General features: G+C 35.1%; 1 protein-coding gene across 1 annotated transcript; it reads left to right on the top strand.

Moving 5' to 3' along the window:
• Positions 1–3,622: 3,622 nt before the first annotated feature.
• On the top strand, positions 3,623–4,504 carry LOC107962140 (uncharacterized). The gene is made up of 2 exons (XM_016898384.2): positions 3,623–3,979; positions 4,069–4,504. Exons 1-2 carry the CDS (start codon positions 3,757–3,759, stop codon positions 4,221–4,223), a joined length of 378 nt encoding a protein of 125 aa, XP_016753873.1. The 5' UTR covers positions 3,623–3,756; the 3' UTR covers positions 4,224–4,504.
• The last annotated feature ends 16,223 nt before the right edge of the window (positions 4,505–20,727 follow it).

The raw sequence follows: 20,727 nt of genomic DNA, 5'->3' as shown, positions 1-20,727 counted from the left end.
CCTGTAGGTTTTTGTAATGTTAGTAGTAATACTAGAGCATTTCTTTTATTACAAGCAATTAGAGGCATCTAGCAATGCATCATTGCTACCCAAGTTACAAGAAGTCATGATTCGACATAACCTTTCTGTGATACTCTTTTCATGAATTATATCATTTTATCATTAATATCTAGATTGGACACAAGTCATGGAATAGTCACACTTGTATAGTCCAATATCATATTTCTTGATATTCTGAGTAGACTACTATAAACAACTAAGCGTAATATCTCATATCAACTTATTCGAGCATGGTTATGTATTTCTAGTCTCACTCTATGAAGAGGCCTAAGATATTGCTCCCATTATGTAGGAAGGAAAAATCCTATCTTGATCAACCATATCCCTGTACATATATTGCGACATACGCAACATCAATCTTTATAATATAACCTGCTATGGTAGACATTTGACTGTGTCAAATATACAACTCACTGTATTGGGACAATGATGAACTCAAGTCTGAGGATCATATACATAGTTATCACTATGAGTAATGTTGTGACTATTACATAATAATCCAATAACCTACTCACAGCTGGTCAGTCTAATATGTTGTTCTCTAACACATACTCGTGTATCGTTTTGACATCCCTATGTTAATGACAACAATTTTTCATCAATCAACTACACAGTAGTCTCAATGCATTATCATTATCCAAGCCCACAATAAGGTTCTTTTAAGAATAATCATATTATTCTCATGACTGTATTATTAATCAGTTCATTTGTATACACAGAAATTGAAATTGAAATAATAATGACAATGCTTTATATCAACAAATAAGGTAAAACAAGTATATGATTACAATCATCTTATAATTGGTCTTTGGGCATACTCTAACATACAATTGATTATATATATTTTGGATGATTGATTATAATGAAAAATGCTTTATTAAACAGTGTCAAATAAACTTACAGGTATACCTGGTATGTCATAAGGTTAGTATTGATTACATTGTGTTTTACTCTCATATTCCCAAAGGATGGGAGAGTTCTCAAATTCCCAGAGGATCAAGAGCAATACTCCAATTCCCTAAGGGTTGAGTACAGATTATTAGCTCCAAGTCTCAGAGGGTCGTGAGCAACTCCAATTCTTAAAAGGTCATGAGCATACATTGGATATTGATTCATGTACATGTCCTTGAATCTAAAATCAATTAATTGGGGCAAAAGAATGAAATGATAGATGATTATATTATTAAAAGTTACGTGATAATAGATGTAATTGATATATAATTAAACTATAATGAGTAAGTTGAATATTGATACATGAATTATGATGCGAATTCCCCGATGGTGTATTAATATTTTGATAAATGAATAATGAAATGAAATGATTAAATGAGATATTGTATAAATATATTTGCATACGATATGGAAATTGCTAGCTGAAATACCCTAATAGGAGTCTCAATATTATGTTATGTTGATATGTGATATTTGTGGATAACAAAGTTCTTGATTGCTAATATGATTCAACTATTAGTTTACATATTTATTGTTTAATGTTATTACTATGTACTGAATTCAAATTATATTAGTATTATTGAGTTTCAATACTCATCATGCGGATGTGTTTTTTTTCGAGCATAGGTGTCGAACAAGTGATTTGATAGATCATGATTTCTTGAAGCATCCAAATCTCTACAACTCATCTCAAATATCATTCTTACTCTTTTGACTATAGATTATTAATGGCGTGTACCTAGATTGAATTATAGGTCTTACTTGCTATTTTGTCTTTTTGGCATACTAAGCTATATTTTGGTTTTATAAGGTTATTAGTCTTGTGTTTTGAATTTTTATCTTGATGAAATTATATATGTTTATAGGTGTATAATCTTTGTTATGTTCACGTGTTGACATGATGCACTAAATTATATGAATTGATATGTGTTAGATGTGTTTAGGGAGGTTAATTTGATGAATGATGAATTGATATCATGTGGTATAAGTTAGGAATGTGTTGGGTATCTTTTGAATGAGTTAAGAAATGCATTATAGGTAAATTCATCATTGTGTCTGGAGACAGAATGAATTTGTCTCGAGTCCTCAAAAAAAGAAAAAAATTATGTCATGTATTTTGGGTTTAAGTTTAAACCCTCACGTTAAAAAAAATATTAAAATATTTTGAAATAATTATAGAGAAGTCCCTAATTTTAGTCAGTGTCAAATGTCAATCACTCAATGAGTTAATGTGCCATGTCAGCAATCCACTAGCGGAGTAATAAAAATTTTAACGATAGTGACTAATTCTAACAATTATCTTGACTAAATTAAGAAAAAAATTTAGAGTGATCAAAATAAGACAAACCCTATTTTAGAGTGATCATGGTGTAGTTTACCTTAAAAAATATTCACGCCTTATGATTTTAATTTTTTCTTTTTTTATCTTTCATTTTCATTTTATAATTATTATTCAAAATTCATAACTATTCCTAGACCTGCGCAAAGGTTGGGTAGCTTGCATAGCTCAACTTTGGTCAGATTTGAACAATGATTTTTGTATCACTAGCCGACCCAACCTGAATTCAACTTAAATAAAAAAATATTTTTTAAGTTTACTTTTAATTATAAAATATATAAAATATCAATTAAAATGCATTTTTAAATATTTTATTGATTCTTGAACAATAAATTGGATCTTTTGGGCTGGTCTAGCTGACCTGAAAATGAGCTTTGGCATGAATTTTTTTTGGAACCGAGCCTTGGCTCGGCCTGACCATTGACAACTCTAACTATTCCTCCCAAATAATGTGATTACTAAGGTTGGGTTAATTGGTTTTTGTAGCTCAAATTCTGCAATAAGACCCTATACTTTGCATAAGTTACGGATTTAATACCTGTACTTTAATTTATTCATTTGCAGTCCTGTATTTTTAGAATTTAAAAGTTTTAATCCTAACTAAGTGATAATTATTAAATTAATTAAGTTATATTATTTTTAAAATTTGATGTGTCAAACATATTATCAAATATATAATGCTATGTCTGTTTGTTATTTTCACATATTACTCACAAAAAATCAGTTATTAAATTTAATGATTGTCGTTTGCATTAAGATTAAAATTTTGAAATTAAAAAAAAATATAACCATTAAGGATGATGAATGTGGACTAAATCTATAACTTTACATATAAAACAAGACTAATGACATAATTTAACCAAACAGATTTAACTGTTATCATCGCGTTAGAACTAAATTTCAAAACTCAAAAAGCATAAAGATTAAAATTAATCAAATTAAAGTAAGACTAATGACATAATTTAACCAAACAGATTTAACTATTACCATCGCGTTAGAACTAAATTTCAAAACTCAAAAAACATAAAGACTAAAATTAATCAAATTAAAGTACATGTACGAAATCTACAATTTCCACAAAATAGAGACTCTAATAACAAAAATTGAACCTTTTGTACTATATAATTGGAACAGGTCATAATAGTTTAGAGTAGGGCCTACATCAGGATTCAGGAACTCTATTATTCTTTAGATAAATAATTTATGAAACGGTGCGTTCAGGAAACCGTATTTGCAAGTTGGATAGGATAAAGGCGGCCCTACAACCAAACAAACCTGAAGCAAGAAGTCAGACTCGCATAAATAAATACCAAAAACCCTAGACTCTGGAGTAATAGAAAGAAACAGAAACCCTAGCAATATTTTCTTCTTAACGATTAAGAACAAGGGAAAATCCTAAAAAGAAAATGGCAAAGTCGATGAGATCGAAGAGAGAGAAGAGGCTGAGAGCCATAAGGAGGGAAATAGTGGAACCTTTCTATCAGAAGAAAGATGAAGCTAAGATGGCTGCCATAGAGGCTGCCCTGGCTGCCCCTAAGCTGCCCGCCTCTTCCCCACCCTCTGGTTCTATGCAGCTCGAAGAACAAGTTACCGCACCCAGTTCCGCAACAACCAATCTAAACTCCATGGGTATATATATATACATATGATTCAATTTCAGATTTTCTTTTTCCCTTCTGTTTATATATGTAATTCATTTGTTTTCTGCCATTGGACAGAGGTGGAAATGGCTGACAGTGATGAAAACAAGACCAAGGCCTCCTTGAGAGCTGTTGGTAGAATAGGAAAGATGTCCAAAAAGAAATTGAAGATCGCCAAAAAGAAGCGCCGCGCCGAAGGTACGGGAAAGATCAGGGGGAAGCGTAATCTTTGATTCTCTAGTCTCTACTCCCAAATTTTTCTTGCCTTTTTATCCTTTTTATGTTGTAATACTATTACCGTCGAGTTTGTCTAGTTGAACGAGGTAACACTGAGTTGTTACGCTTTTCTTTTCTTTTTTATTTGAAATATTAATTAGTAATGCTGTAGCTTAGGTGCTAATTTTCTTAGTATCTAATTAAATGATAAAAACCAGTGAGCTAAATTCTGAAATAATGCTAAATACTGTTAAGAATTCAAAGGTTGCTTTTACTTCCCTTAATGGGATTATTCTAATTCAGTGTTCCTACTTTAGTTCCTTTTGGTGTCGAGTTATATATGTTTTACTAAGGTTCTATTGAGTTAAGCTTGTTTGCTAATTGAAAACTTAAAAAAAAATGGAAGAAAAAAAAGTAGGAGGAGAATAAAAGCATTGAGTAGAAGTAATTGATTAAAACAAAATTGAAAGAGGGTTTGTCTAAAATGTGGGAATAAACTAAATTGCTTTGTTTAAGTATCTATAGGGCGGAACTAAGATGGTCTGTACGAGGTCATGTAAGGTTAGCATGCATATGAGAGTAAATTATAGATGATAACAACTGGTTTTTACCGGCATCCCTTGAAAAATGAAGAAATGACTTTCTATTGGTAAAGAGTAAAACTGTAAACTCTCGGAGATGACATTCTATATTCTTTGTTCTTCCATAAGGAACCATGAGTTTTTAGAGATAATGGGTTGAATATCTATCATATTGTTTGCTACCATTACTCATCTAAACATGGATGCTTTGATTAGCCTTGTCTTGTGTTACTATTTCTCAGTGGTGCCATGCATTGTATTCAAGCTTTTTCCCCCCCTGAATTTCCTTTATCGGAATCTGAAACTTTTGCTTGAGATAATGAGTGCTGCCTCCATCATGCATCTTGCATTGTATTCAAGCTTTTTCACCCCCTGAATTTCCTTTATCGGAATCTGAAACTTTTGCTTGAGATAATGAGTGCTGCCTCCATCATGCATCTTTCTCTTTCTCTCTTCTGTTTCTGGTTTTCCTTTTTCCTTGGGATCAAATGTCACAGTTGTTTGTGCAACTTGGAAACATGAGCGTTTGAACAAATTTTCTGAGTGTGAAGAACACTATGATATTGACAATTTGTTGTTATTCACCAAACATTTCCACTAATGTATACTCTGGCCTTAATCTGCTGAAGCATTAAGCATTGCCATTACATTTACATCTATAATGGAAATAATTACACTCATGATCTCTAGTTTTCACCAAAAGTCAAAAGAGAAAGAGGTTTAATCATCTTAATAATCTGGACCATCTTGTTGTTGAGTGTTTACGCCCTTGATATTTTTATGGAAGTTTCATCCTCCAATGAATTCTCCTTTCCTTTCTGTTTTGTATATCTTTCTGCATATTTCATATGCATTGGATTCTTATTACTTAATTTTTTTATTGTGGGACTTGGTATTTCCTTAAGCATGAAGTACACTTGTTTGCTCCCTTGTAGTTTTTTCTTTGAGGGGGATTTTACATTTACTTTTGTTGCCGAGTTAGTGTTTGGAGTCGAATTTTGCAAATGAATCTGATTCAGTGGCTTTGCTTGATTTCAGAAATCGGATAACTTACTATCCTCTTCATATCCTTATGAATAAAAAGCTTTTTTGTTTGCTGGATACCAATTTCTGCCTTCAGGGGTTATTCCTGTAATTTTTTTGAATAAGTTAATACTTTTTAGTGTTTAGATAAATTTTTTGAAAAATACGTTTTGCTATTTGATAGAATTTTTTGAAATAATATTTTCAGGAACTGTTTTTTTAGGGAAATAAAAACAGAATTATGTTATCACGAAACTTTACAATTTATTTTTTAATATTAATCTAGAGGGAAAAAAGTTCCATTTCATAATTAATGTAAAAAAGATGAAGTTTGAGTAGTAGTTTAATCTTTTTTTTTTTTCCTTTAAAAAGAACCCAAGAACATGTCAACAATCAAGAGTTCTTCATCCTTCACATTGCTGATAAATTTGAAATTTCCTAACACTTGTTTTGATTCAGAAACAAGGTTGATTACATTTTCAAAAAGAGGTCAGGCTTTGACTTATAGTACATACCATACTTATACCTAATAAAGTTCTTAAAACTTACAAATTTGAACTTGCTATGCATTAGAGAATAAGGAGAATGCACCAAAGCTCCAGCCTCTACGAATAAAAAGTCGGTAGTTTTCAAAAGAAAGTAGCAATTAAAATATCCAGGACAACTCAACTATTAACATGTTCAATTTTATGTTTTTAAAGACGATTGAAAACCGATATATTTTTTCAATGCTATTTTTAGGCATTTCCATTGGAAGCTACTAAAAAGGAAAATCAAAGTTAGGGCTCACTTGACCCAACAATTTCTACAAACACACTCTATCTGTTGCAATGGAAAACCCTGAAGGCATCTATATATACAAAACAGAAATATCAAGGGATAAAACATGGATCAACATCATAAAATAACCAATGCATATGCGATAGCCATAAATCTATATCGAAATCCATGAAATCCAAAACAGATAAGGACTGAATGAATTGATGAAATATTTTCATAGTTATAGCTTGAAAAATAACAGCTCACCCACAATATTTTCACTGCAAGTCCCATTTAAAATTCAAGTTTGGACAATTTCTTGTTGGAAAAACAAGAATCTAATCTTCTATACTAAGGATAGGTTCTAATATCAAATAGGAACTCTAATTTGTTAGACAATTAAACCCTACACCGTGTGAAAAAGAAAGATGATTATACTCCTCAATATTTAAAATAATGAAATCAATAACTATATTTTAAAACATAGGATAGGTGAACATGCAACTTTTTAGAGTAATTATTCATTTATTTGATATAGGATGAGAAATGAGAATCGATTTTATAATTATTCAATAATGGAAGTTAAAACTCTTAGTTCAAACATTCATGACTCAAGTTCAAGTCCCACTTATAATTACTTCTTTCATAGATCATTAGATCTAAAAGGTGCAATTTGCTGAAGCTGTTTAACATCCCTTCCTTTGTTCCCAAGTTGTAAAAAAATCAACATCATATCTTCAACGTTGATAAATTAAAGAAACAAATATGGAAACAAGTGATGAAATCTTCCTAAATTATTTTAAAAATATTAAATTGAAATGAAAGACAATGAATGAAAAGTTACCTGAGATAGAACCAAATCAATATGCATTCTAGAAAAGCCTGTTACTTTTAACTAAAAAATATCTCCAATTGCTCTGTAGATTAAAAAAAAAACAAAAAAAAAAAACAAAGAGGGACCGCTAATGTTCGCTTACTTGGAATTCGATTTAGCGATAATGATAAGGATTTCTTTTTTTTTTCTTTTTTTTTTAATTTTTTTGAGAAAATATAAGAGATTTGGAGGAAAAGTCCGTTTTCAAAAATAATTGGCAAATTAGGGTTTTTCTTTTTCTTTCCAAATTTAAAGAAATATGTTAATTTTGAAGAGAGAAATGAATCTGTCAAAAGATTTAATGATTAATTTTTGATTTTTTTTCAAACGGTTGGTTTATTTACTATATAAATTCAACTATTTTTTTTTACATTTAATTCCTATTCTCTCAATTTTCTTAACTGTTTCGTTCTCAATTTTTCATTTACTTTTGTCTCGAATTCTTGTTGTTTTAATTTTATATTTCATAAATTCTTTAATTTTATTTGACTTTTATAATTTTAAAAATGTCAATGCCGCTTAGTTGTTTGGATGAAAAGCACATTTTCAGTATCCAACTGCAAATGGTACACCAAAAATGGTAAGAGAATGTAAGAGAATGTTATTAAAATTTTTAATTTTTAATTAATTTAATTATTAAGTTGTTAACATCATTAATTTTATCAATTTTTTTATGTTTATATAATTAGACTGAAGATCAAATTATCGAGATGTACATACACAATTTAAGTTTGAGAGCACCGCGTGTCATTGAACAACACTTGCAAGAGACAAGTTCTTGCACATGTCTCATATGCTCGAGGAACTAAATTGGATACCACACTTATCAACACTTTGGTGGAAAGATAGAGACTCGAGACATACACATTCCATCTTTCATATGATGAGTGTATAAATACACTGAAAACGTAGCATTACAACTCAATTTACCAGTTGATGAGTGACTGCCTAAGCCGCCTACGCGTGAACACCAGGGCGGAGAATCAACACTAAAACAATTTAAGAATTTGAAAGCGGCTTATTGCAAGTGTGACAGGTCAATTGTAATATTTATAAGTGTTACAATAGAACACTTCGAGTATTCCAATGATCGAACCCAACGGATTGCCAAATTAGTAAATGTGCTTATCAAGTTAATTAAAAGTTAAAGAAATTATTAATCTAGTCAAGTCAGAAATTATTAGTGCAAGTTTAAATAAAATAATATTTGAGCTATATCTAAATTAACAAATAAAAAATTATACTTTCTTTATTCTTTTTTACTAGAAACAATGCAAATTGATTGAAATGATGGCTGAATGAGTCATGGATTATTAACTAAGTTAATAAATCTATGATGATTATATTGTTTGCTACTCCTAGTTAGGAATCTTTTCTCGGTTTCATTATAAACTAAAAAAACACCACCTAAGCTCTCCTTCCGATCTCACTTAGGCATATAGATCTTGTAACATCCTCAACTCGACCCGATTTACCAAGTCTGGATCTCGGGTGTTACTAGGTGATGCAAAAGATTTAGTAAAACAGTTTCTTATTTCTTCTTTAAGTATGTTATTTGAAGTACAAAAGAAAATTTCAACATCTTAAAAGTTTTGAAATGGAGTACACGTTAAACGTCTTATTGCAACTCATCTAATTTAGATCTCTACAAGTTAGAAAATTATTTAATATAGACTTAAAAGACAAATTTCAAAGCCATGCCAATAGTCTTCTATATGCATAATAGCCCGATCCGCCACCAGCTTGGCATGCTCCTGGTGTTGTCCCTCCAAGGGAAGCCGTTTCTCGACAAACCTAAAAAGAAGTAATAACCTTGTAACTACAGGAGTACTTAGTGAGCTCAATAACAGTACATTGGCGTAGTCTTGTAGTACTTTAAGACTTTTCATGGATCAACTTCTACTCTGTGCCATTTGCTACAGCTACTACCATACGGTCTTATCATTCTCGTACACACCAATTATAACATCCCTATTGTACTTAATCTTTTGTACTTAATTAGTTAGGGGACCCTTCTTGTTATTTCATGATTCTCTTGCCCCAATATGTTTTTGTAACAGAATACCCTTAGAAACCATTTCCATCATTCCACAACTCAACTCATGCTATTCTTTCAATTAATTTTTTACTGTCATTATCTTGGGTGGACACATACATATGGTGGATACTTACATAGTTTTTCACACTATTGATTTGCGAACACATACATATGGTGGATACTTATATAGTTTTTCACACTATTGATTCTTACTCAAATATGCCTTGATTCATTTAGGTTCTTATACCCATACTAATAATTCACTACGAGCAACATTCAGATGGATTTTGTTTTATACTGCATCAAAATCTCATAACTCCATTTAGCATTTATTCAAATTCAGAGTAAATTTTGAAGAAGATACGATACCCTTTTTCTTTTCATACTTATAGATCATCATAACAAAAACTCTTCATGTCATACAGATAATCATTTCATTTCATGGAAAGCCCTTAAGACTTCATTCAACTCTTAGTCCAGAGCAAATCAATACATTATCTTGGTTATACATATTGCACAGCTACTAGAACTTATTCATATATTACCATAGAGATAGGCATTCAGATTTGTAGCTTACCAGATATCCTTGACAGTTGACGCCACATAGACTTAGTAAAATACACCATACAAGCAATTAGATAGAAAACGCCACTGAGGGGATCCATTCAGAGTTCGTCATGAGGGCAGTTCTTAAGAGTACGCCACGAAGGCGTTCTTTATGGAGTTTTCCACAAAGACGTTCTTTTCAAATTCTGCCACAAAGGTTTTCTTTCATATTCCACCACAAAGGCTTTCTTTCATATTACATCAAAAAGGTTTTTCTTTCCTAATGTGTTTACAATATGGATTTTCTTCACATTATGTGAGGTTTGCCCAACATCATCTTGGGACATGCTAAGAACCCCATTAGGTAATCATCGTCCTTTCGTTCCTGTCAGAAAATGCCATTACCATGGACTTTTCCTTTCAAATATTGTGTTTAAAGTCCCGACGGACCCCTTTAGACTCCACCATGGTAAATAGACCTAGACTCACTTGACTGACTCTTCATGCATTGACACCATTTAAGACTTCACACTTTGAACCATTAACAACACCCAACTAACTCACATCTCATCACATACATTCCATTTGTGCTCATACAATTATACATCATCATTAAAATGCTTATCACATGTTTAACTTGTCAGATTCCATACAAACTATGTAACACCCCGTACCCGAGACCGTTTCCGGAGTCGAACACGAGGTATTTACGGACTTATTTCATTTATTTTCACAGTCCATTTAAAAATTTCTAGACAAGCTAGCTAACTGCGTCACTGTTACCTTAAAAATCATATCTTGAGTTCCAAAACTCAAAAACCAGTTTCGTAAATTTTACCTGAAACTTGACTCATATATCCATCTACAAATTTTTTTCTAGAATTTTTGGTCGGAGCCAATTAGTACAGTTTATTAGTTAAATTCTCCCCTATTTCAGGGTTCGACTGCTCTGACCTTCATGCATTACGACTTATATATCTTCCTGTACAGGGCTTTATTTCTTATGCCGTTTGTTTCTAACGAAACTAGACTCAAAAAGGAATCTATACATATATGGAATGACCTCTAATTATATCTGGTTAATTTATAGTGAATTTCCAAAGTCAGATCAGGGGATCCAGAAATCGCTCTGGCCCTGTTCCATGAAAACTTAAATATCTCTCAAAATACGACTCATATTATTGTTTCGTTTCTTCCATATGAAAGTAGATTCATCAAGGTTCGATTACATAATTTATTCACTATTTAATTCCATTCCTACTATTTTCAGTGATTTTTCAAATCCACACCACTGCTGCTGTCAGCATCTGTTTTTAAGGTAAACTTTACCTATTTCATGGTTTTCCATGAATCAACTAGAATTTGTCATACAAAGCACCAAAATGATCATGATTAACCATTCCAATGGCTAATCGTTACCAAACGTTTCCATACCTCTCAAAGAACAACATACAAAACGATTATAATGCTATGTTCAAAGTATACATAAGCCATTTTCGCATGGCTATCCAAATTTATACAAAACCAAAGGGTACATGACCAACAACAAAAAGGGTAGTCCTATACATGCCATTTTCAGAGTTCAACCAAAAGTGTACCAAAAGGGCTTTGATAGTGTGGACGACTTCGACTTCAACAATCCCGAGTCCGATAGTTGACGAACCAAAATCTATAAAACAGAAAATCAGAGAAACGGGGTAAGCATTTAATGCTTAGTAAGTTTTGAGCAATGAAATTAGGCACAATTGAAGTATAGCATTCATATGACTAAACGGATAATTTCATATACACACATTCTCAAAATCATACCTACTTCACATTACCAACCCTTATATTCATACATAAGAGATCAACTTAACCAAAAGTCGGAAGCTCATTAATCGACTGAGCGAATACTATTTAAAAGGAATCAACTAATCCAATGCATATACGAAACATACCTCATCGTTGGGATTTTACGAGCATATTAATTGAAATTATTACAGCAAGATCGCTCATTCCCAAACCAAGTACCTTCGGGCTTTAACCGGATATAGCCACTCGCTCAATTGCCTTCGGGACTTAGCCCGGATATAGTAGTTCGCACAAATGTCTTCGGGAATTAGCCCGGATATAGTAACTCGCACAGATGCCTTCGGGACTTAGCCCGGATATAGTAACTCGCACAAATGCCTTCGGGACTTAGCCCGGAATTAGTCACTAGCACAAATGCCTTCGGGACTTAGCCCGGAATTAGTCACTAGCACAAATGCCTTCGGGACTTAGCCCGGAATTATCATCCGAATATTCATGCACATATCAGTAAATCATGATACATCTTTATTTCATTTTCATAACTAGAATTCAAACACAAATCAATTATTAAGCATTCCCATTTTCGGCTCAATAGCCACATACAAACAGGATGATTTGGTTTGCTTTATGACATGATCTCTATGCACATACGGCTACCCATCATACGTATAGACTAATTAACTCAACATATAATTCAAGTAGAGTCATTATATCACCGTATATTTGTTATGATTATACGTCATGACTTAATCAAATCATAAACTAAGTTTCATTACTCGAAAACTTACCTCGGATGTTGTCGAACGATTTCGACGGCTATTCGATCACTTTTTCCTTCCCTTTATCGGATTTAGTTCCCCTTTGCTCTTGAGCTTAATTTAACAAATAAATTGATTTAATCATTTGAACATCAAAAAGAGAAACTCAAGGTACTTAACCCATATATACATTAGACATTAGAGTCACATATATACGAAATCATGAATCAACTCAACATTTTAGCCCACACTCTCTTTTAGCCGATTATCTAAGCCAAGATAAAAGCATCAATATGCTTGCCTCTAACCGAATACATGCAACACATCTACCTCATGTGGCCGAATCTGCATGTCCATGTTGAGGCCGATTATATGCTTAATACTTCCTACAAATATGGTTACTTGTATTGACTACATACTATTTTGTTTCAAGTTCAAAACTCGGCTAATACACATATATACACTAGTAATCAAATACTAACATTTGCACTTCACCTTACTACCAATTCTCATCTACTTCCTACCATGGCCGAATGCATCAAGACACCATACCATTTCAATTTTGGTCATGGGTTAAACAAAGAACTTAATGTCTAACTCAAAATGCTAAAAAGAAAATCCAAGAGTCATCAATCACCATTACATGTATCACTACAAAGCTTCACACTTAGCATGCAAATGACATCAACACAAGTCCACCTTAGCCGAAACTTAGCTCATCTTCATGCCTCATCACCACAACATCAAAAACCAACCAAGAAGACAACACCCATGGCCGAATATCATCTCCATCTCATAGCAAAGATTTAAACCATGGGCTCAAGCTAACAACTAAAACTATGCATGAATCTCATGGAACAACATCAACATACCTTAGTCTAGTGAACCACCATAGCCGATTTTCTCCAAGCTCTTTCCCTTCTTTTTCTTTCTTCTATTCGGCCAAGTTCAACAACATGAGAACTTTTTCTTTTTTTTTCTTCATCATTTTCCTTTTCATTATTTTATTACCATGCTCCTTATTTTATCATTTCTAACATAAAGCATTAACACAACATGTTTATGACATGTTTTACCCATCACATTTTGCCCACCCTTATTTTCATGGCCGGCCACTACTAATTAAATGGGGAAATTGACATGCAAGTCCACCCCTTTGATTACATGCACTAATAGATCCTTATAGATTAACCTATCACATTTCAAAAGTGTCACACATAAGTCCTATTGACTAAATTCACATGCAATTAACTAAATCGAAGCTTAAAACTTTCACACATTCATATTCACATATTTTAGACAATAATTATCATATTCAAATAATTTGGTGACTCGGTTTAGCGGTCCCGAAACCGCTTTCCGACTAGGGTCACTTTAGGGCTGTCACAACTCTCCCCCACTTAAGAAATTTTTGTCCCCGAAAATCTTACCGACAAATAGGTTTGGGTATCGTTCTTTCATAGAGTTCTCGGTTTCCCAAGTAGCTTCTTCGATTCCGTGTTTGAGCCATAACACCTTTACTAACGGAACCCTTTTGCTTCGCAACTCTTTCACTTCACGAGCTAGGATACGAATTGGTTCTTCTTCATAACTCAAGTCAGATTGAATTTCAACCTCTGATGGACTAATTATGTGCGAAGGATCAGATCTGTAACGTCGAAGCATCGAAACATGAAAAACGTTGTGAATCCTTTCAAGTTCAGGGGGTAAAAGCAACCTATATGCAACTGGACCAACTCGTTCGGAGATTTCATACGGCCCAATGAATCTCGGACTCAGTTTGCCCTTACGGCCAAATCTGAGTATCTTTTTCCAAGGTGAAACCTTAAGAAACACTTTGTCTCCCACCTGATACTCAATATCTCTTCGTTTTAAATCCGCGTACGACTTCTGACGATCGGATGCTGCCTTCAGACTTTCACGAATTATTTTTACTTTCTGCTCAGCATCTTTAATCAAATCAACTCCAAAAATTTTACTTTCACAGAGCTCGGTCCAAAACAATGGCGTACGGCATTTACGACCGTATAAAGCCTCGTAAGGTGCCATCTTAATACTTGATTGAAAACTATTGTTGTAAGCGAATTCAATCAAAGGTAAATACCGTTCCCATGAACCACTAAACTCAAGGATGCAACATCTTAACATATCCTCGAGTATCTGAATTATCCGCTCGGATTGACCATCGATTTGGGGATGAAAAGCGGTGCTAAAATGCAACTTGGTACCCAAAGCTTCTTGTAATTTCTTCCAAAATCGCGAGGTGAATCTCGGGTCTCTATCCGACACAATAGAAATGGGTACCCCGTGTAATCTCACAATCTGAGAAACATACAATTCAGCTAGTCTATCCAGTGAATAATCCGTACGTACGGGAATAAAATGAGCCGACTTAGTCAGTCTATCAACAACAACCCAAATCGCATCTTTCTTACTTGTTGACAATGGCAACCCAGACACAAAATCCATCGTGACTCGATCCCATTTCCATTCAGGTATCATGATCGGCTGAAGTAAACCCGTAGGCACTTGATGTTCCGCCTTCACTTGCTGACATACTAAGCACTTCGAAACAAAATCAGAAATGTCTCGTTTCATACCATGCCACCAAAACTGACGTCTCAGGTCGTTGTACATTTTCGTACTCCCCGGGTGAATTGATATTCGGCTACAATGAGCTTCGTTCAGAATCATCGAAATAAGTTCTAAATTTCTTGGAACACACAAACGACTTTTGAACCTCAAACAATCGTCATCATCAATTTGAAACTCTGATTCCATTTTCGAAACGTATTCAGCTCGTTTTGCAACCAGTTCATCATCGACTTTCTGAGCTTCACGAATTTGATGAATCAACAATGGTTTGGCCTTTACTTCTGCCACTAACACATTGTCGGATAGAACAGACAAGTGTACATTCATCGCTCGTAAAGCAAACAGTGATTTACGACTCAAAGCATCCGCAACCACATTAGCCTTTCCCGGGTGATAGTCAATGACAAGCTCATAATCTTTTAACAACTCAAGCCAACGTCTTTGTCGCAGATTTAAGTCTCTTTGAGTCATCAAATATTTGAGACTTTTGTGATCTGAATATACATGACACTTCTCACCAAATAAGTAATGTCGCCATATTTTCAAAGCGAATACGATGGCAGCCAATTCGAGATCATGAGTTGGATAATTTTTCTCATGTGGCTTTAGTTGCCTCGACGCATAAGCTACAACTCGACCTTCTTGCATCAATACACAACCCAACCCAAGTAAGGATGCATCACTGTAAATGACGAACTCCTTGCCTGATTCGGGCTGCACTAGTGCTGGAGCTTCCGTCAAATGAGTTTTCAATTGATCAAAACTTTTCTGACACTTTTCTGTCCATTCAAACTTAACATCTTTCTGAAGTAGTTTCGTCATTGGTGTGGCTATCATCGAGAAACCTTTTACAAACCGTCGGTAGTAACCAGTAAGTCCCAAAAAGCTCCGAACCTCAGTAATATTTCTCGGAGGCTTCCAGTTAAGTATGGCTGAAATTTTGCTCGGATCAACTCGAATACCCGATGCGGATACCACATGACCCAAGAAGCTCACCTCTCTTAACCAGAACTCACACTTACTGAACTTAGCATATAACTGCTTATCTCGTAAAATCTGCAACACTAATCTCAAGTGCTCAGCATGCTCGGTTTCATCTCTTGAGTAGACCAAGATGTCATCAATAAACACAACTACAAACCGGTCCAGATACTGTCTGAAGACCCGATTCATCAGATCCATAAATACCGCAGGGGCATTAGTGAGCCCAAACGGCATCACTAAGAACTCGTAGTGACCGTATCTCGTTCTGAAAGCTGTTTTGGGTATATCCGAATCTCGAATTCGCAACTGATAATAACCCGATCTCAAATCTATCTTTGAAAACACTGAGGCTCCCTTTAGTTGATCAAACAAATCGTCAATGCGTGGTATCGGGTATTTATTCTTTATTGTCACCTTATTCAGCTGACGATAGTCGATGCACAACCTCATGGTTCCGTATTTCTTTTTCACAAACAATACTGGTGCACCCCAAGATAAGAAACTTGGTCGAGCGAAACCTCTATCCGTCAACTCTTGCAACTGAGCTTTCAATTCCTTTAATTCTGTTGGTGTCATACGATACGGAGCTATCGAAATCGGTGTAGTCCCAGGTACAAGCTCAATACCAAACTCTACCTCCCGAACAGGTGGTAAACCCGGTAATTCTTCGGGAAAAACATCCGGGTATTCACAAACCACTGGCACAGATTCAGGCTTCTTTTCTAACTCATTGTCATCAAGTACATACGCAAGGTACGCTTCACACCCCTTCCTTACATATTTCTGAGCCAACATCGATGATATTACAGCTGGAAACCTATTCAAGTCAGTAGACTCAACTCGGGTTACCTCGTTATTTACACACCTTAAATCGATGGTTTTTCCTTTGCAATTTATAATTGCATCATGTACGGTCAACCAATCTATACCGAGGATAACATCAAATTCGTCAAACGGTAAAAGCATCAAATCAGCCAGAAAACAGGAACCTCGGATTATTAGGGAACATTTCTTGCACACTTTGTCGACAAGCACGTAACGACCCAAAGGATTTGACACCCGAATTACAAACTCAGTAGACTCAACAGGTAGAGTCTTACTGGATGCTAAGGTTTCACATATATAAGAATGAGTAGAACCAGGGTCAATCAAAACAATCACATTAGTATCAAAGAGAGTAAAAGTACTGGTAATAACATCTGGCGAGGAAGCATCCTCGCGTGCGCGTATAGCGTAAGCTCTAGCAGGAGCACGAGCCTGAGATCTGGTTGTAGCATCTCTAGATCCTCTCTGACCGCCACTAGCATTGCCCGTATTCCTAGATGGTCTACCCCGAGCAGTAGTAGCACCAGGTTTCCCACTCTGATTTATGTTCTGTTCAGACAATCTCGGGCAATCTTTAATAAAGTGGTCAGCCGATCCGCACTTGTAACAGGAGCGGTCATGGAATCTACAACTCCCCGAATGCCATTTACCACAATACTGACACTCCGTTCTGTCTCGACGATCATTTCCAACACTGGCGACCGAAGTGACTCGTGCACTCACAGGGGGTCGATCACGATCTCGTCTAGAAAAACCCGAAGTGTCTCTAGATCGACCTAAATCATCTCTAAATTTCTTCGATGACTGTTGAAAGGGCCTCCCCGAAGACCTCTTACGAAACTCCTTTGCTCCCATATCAGCTTTTCTTTTCTCCATACTGAGCTCCTCGGCTTTGCAAGCTCGCTCGGCAAGTACCACAAATTCTGGATTTCCAAAATGCCAACATACAGCTTTATATCATCATTCAGTCCATCCTCGAAACGTTTACACATCACGGCTTCTGAAGAAATGCATTCTCGAGCGTACCGGCTAAGCCTTACAAACTTTCGTTCATAATCGGTAACCGACATGGAACCTTGTTTAAGTTCAAGAAATTCCTTCCGTTTTTGATCTATGAATCTCTGACTGATATACTTTTTTCGAAACTCGGTTTGGAAAAACTCCCAAGTTACTTGCTCTCTGGGCACAACAGAAGTCAACGTATTCCACCAATAGTAGGCAGAATCACGTAGCAAGGAGATAGTACACTTTAGGCACTCATTGGGTGTGCAAGATAGCTCATCGAGTACCCGAATAGTGTTGTCCAACCAAAATTCAGCTTGCTCGGCATCATCGCTGTCCGTAGCTTTAAATTCAATAGCCCCGTGTTTTCGGATTCTGTCAACTGGGGGCTTATTTGACCTTATTTGGTCAGTTGCCGGAGGTATTGTAGGTGCGGGGGTGGTATTAGTCGGGAATGGAGGTTGTGGAACAGCCGTATTAGTTCGAATGTATTGGTTGAACCAATCATTCATCACGCTATAAAAAGCTTATCTAGCTTCATCGTTCGGATTACTAGAAATAGATTGAGAGTCCGCCGGCGCTGTCCCTTGCGCGGGAGCATGCGCTACACTCTCAAGATCATCAGCTACCGCTCGGTTGGGATCAGGATCCATTACTATAAATAAACACATTTTCAATTGTCAGAAATCACAACACTATCAAATAATCGCAAAATGGCATGTATAGCTAGACCCAAACGTATTACGGTAGTACTAGAATAACCTAAATCGTAGCTCTAATACCAATAAAATTGTAACACCCCGTACCCGAGACCGTTTCCGGAGTCGAACACGAGGTATTTACGGACTTATTTCATTTATTTTCACAGTCCATTTAAAAATTTCCAGACAAGCTGGCTAACTGCGTCACTGTTACCTTAAAAATCATATCTTGAGTTCCAAAACTCGAAAACCAGTTTTGTAAATTTTACCTGAAACTAGACTCATATATCCATCTACAAATTTTTTTTATAGAATTTTTGGTCGAGCCAATTAGTACAGTTTATTAGTTAAAGTCTCCCCTGTTTCAGGGTTTGACTGCTCTGACCTTCATGAATTACGACTTATATATCTTCCTGTACAGGGATTCATTACTTATGCCGTTTGTTTCTAACAAAAATAGACTCAAAAAGGAATCTATACATATATGGCATGACCTCTAATTATCTCTGGTTAATTTATAGTGAATTTCCAAAGTCAGATCAGGGGATCCAGAAATCGCTCTGGCCCTGTTCCACGAAACTTAAATATCTCTCAAAATACGACTCATATGATCGTTTCGTTTCTTCCATATGAAAGTAGATTCATCATGGTTCGATTACATAATTTATTCACTATTTAATTCCATTCCTAATATTTTAGTGATTTTTCAAATCCACACCACTGCTGCTGTCAGCATCTGTTTTTAAGGTAAACTTTACCTATTTCATGGTTTTCCATGAATCAACTAGAATTTGTCATACAAAGCACCAAAATGATCATGATTAACCATTCCAATGGCTAATCGTTACCAAACGTTTCCATACCTCTCAAAGAACAACATACAAAACGATTATAATGCTATGCTCAAAGTATATATAAGCCATTTTCGCATGGCTATCCAAATTTATACAAAACCAAAGGGTACATGACCAACAACAAAAAGGGTAGTCCTATACATGCCATTTTCAGAGTTCAACCAAAAGTGTACCAAAAGGGCTTTGATAGTGTGGACGACTTCGACTTCAACAATCCCAAGTCCGATAGCTGACGAGCCAAAATCTATAAAACAGAAAATCAGAGAAACAGGGTAAGCATTTAATGCTTAGTAAGTTTTGAGAAATGAAATTAGGCACAATTGAAGTATAACATTCATATGACTAAACGGATAATTTCATATACACACATTCTCAAAATCATACCTACTTCACATTACCAACCCTTATATTCATACATAAGAGATCAACTTAACCAAAAGTCGGAAGCTCATTAATCGACTGAGCGAATACTATTTAAAAGGAATCAACTAATCCAATGCATATACGAAACATACTTCATCGTTGGGATTTTACGAGCATAGTAATTGAAATTATTACAGCAAGAACGCTCATTCCCAAACCAAGTACCTTCGGGCTTTAACCGGATATAGCCACTCGCTCAATTGCCTTCGGGACTTAGCCCGGATATAGTAGTTCGCACAAATGTCTTCGGGAATTAGCCCGGATATAGTAACTCGCACAGATGCCTTCGGGACTTAGCCCGGATATAGTAACTCGCACAAATGCCTTCGGGACTTAGCCCGGAATTAGTCACTAGCACAAATGCCTTCGGGACTTAGCCCGGAATTAGTCACTAGCACAAATGCCTTCGGGACTTAGCCCGGAATTATCATCCGAATATTCATGCACATATCAGTAAATCATGATACATCTTTATTTCATTTTCATAACTAGAATTCAAACACAAATCAATTATTAAGCATTCCCATTTTCGGCTCAATAGCCACATACAAACAGGATGATTTGGTTTGCTTTATGACATGATCTCTATGCACATACGGCTACCCATCATACGTATAGACTAATTAACTCAACATATAATTCAAGTAGAGTCATTATATCACCGTATATTTGTTATGATTATACGTCATGACTTAATCAAATCATAAACTAAGTTTCATTACTCGAAAACTTACCTCGGATGTTGTCGAACGATTTCGACGGCT

The sequence above is a fragment of the Gossypium hirsutum genome, chromosome A06 (assembly GCF_007990345.1).
Source record: "Gossypium hirsutum isolate 1008001.06 chromosome A06, Gossypium_hirsutum_v2.1, whole genome shotgun sequence".
Classification (NCBI taxonomy): domain Eukaryota; kingdom Viridiplantae; phylum Streptophyta; class Magnoliopsida; order Malvales; family Malvaceae; genus Gossypium; species Gossypium hirsutum.
This window is presented reverse-complemented; position numbering and strand designations above follow the sequence as displayed.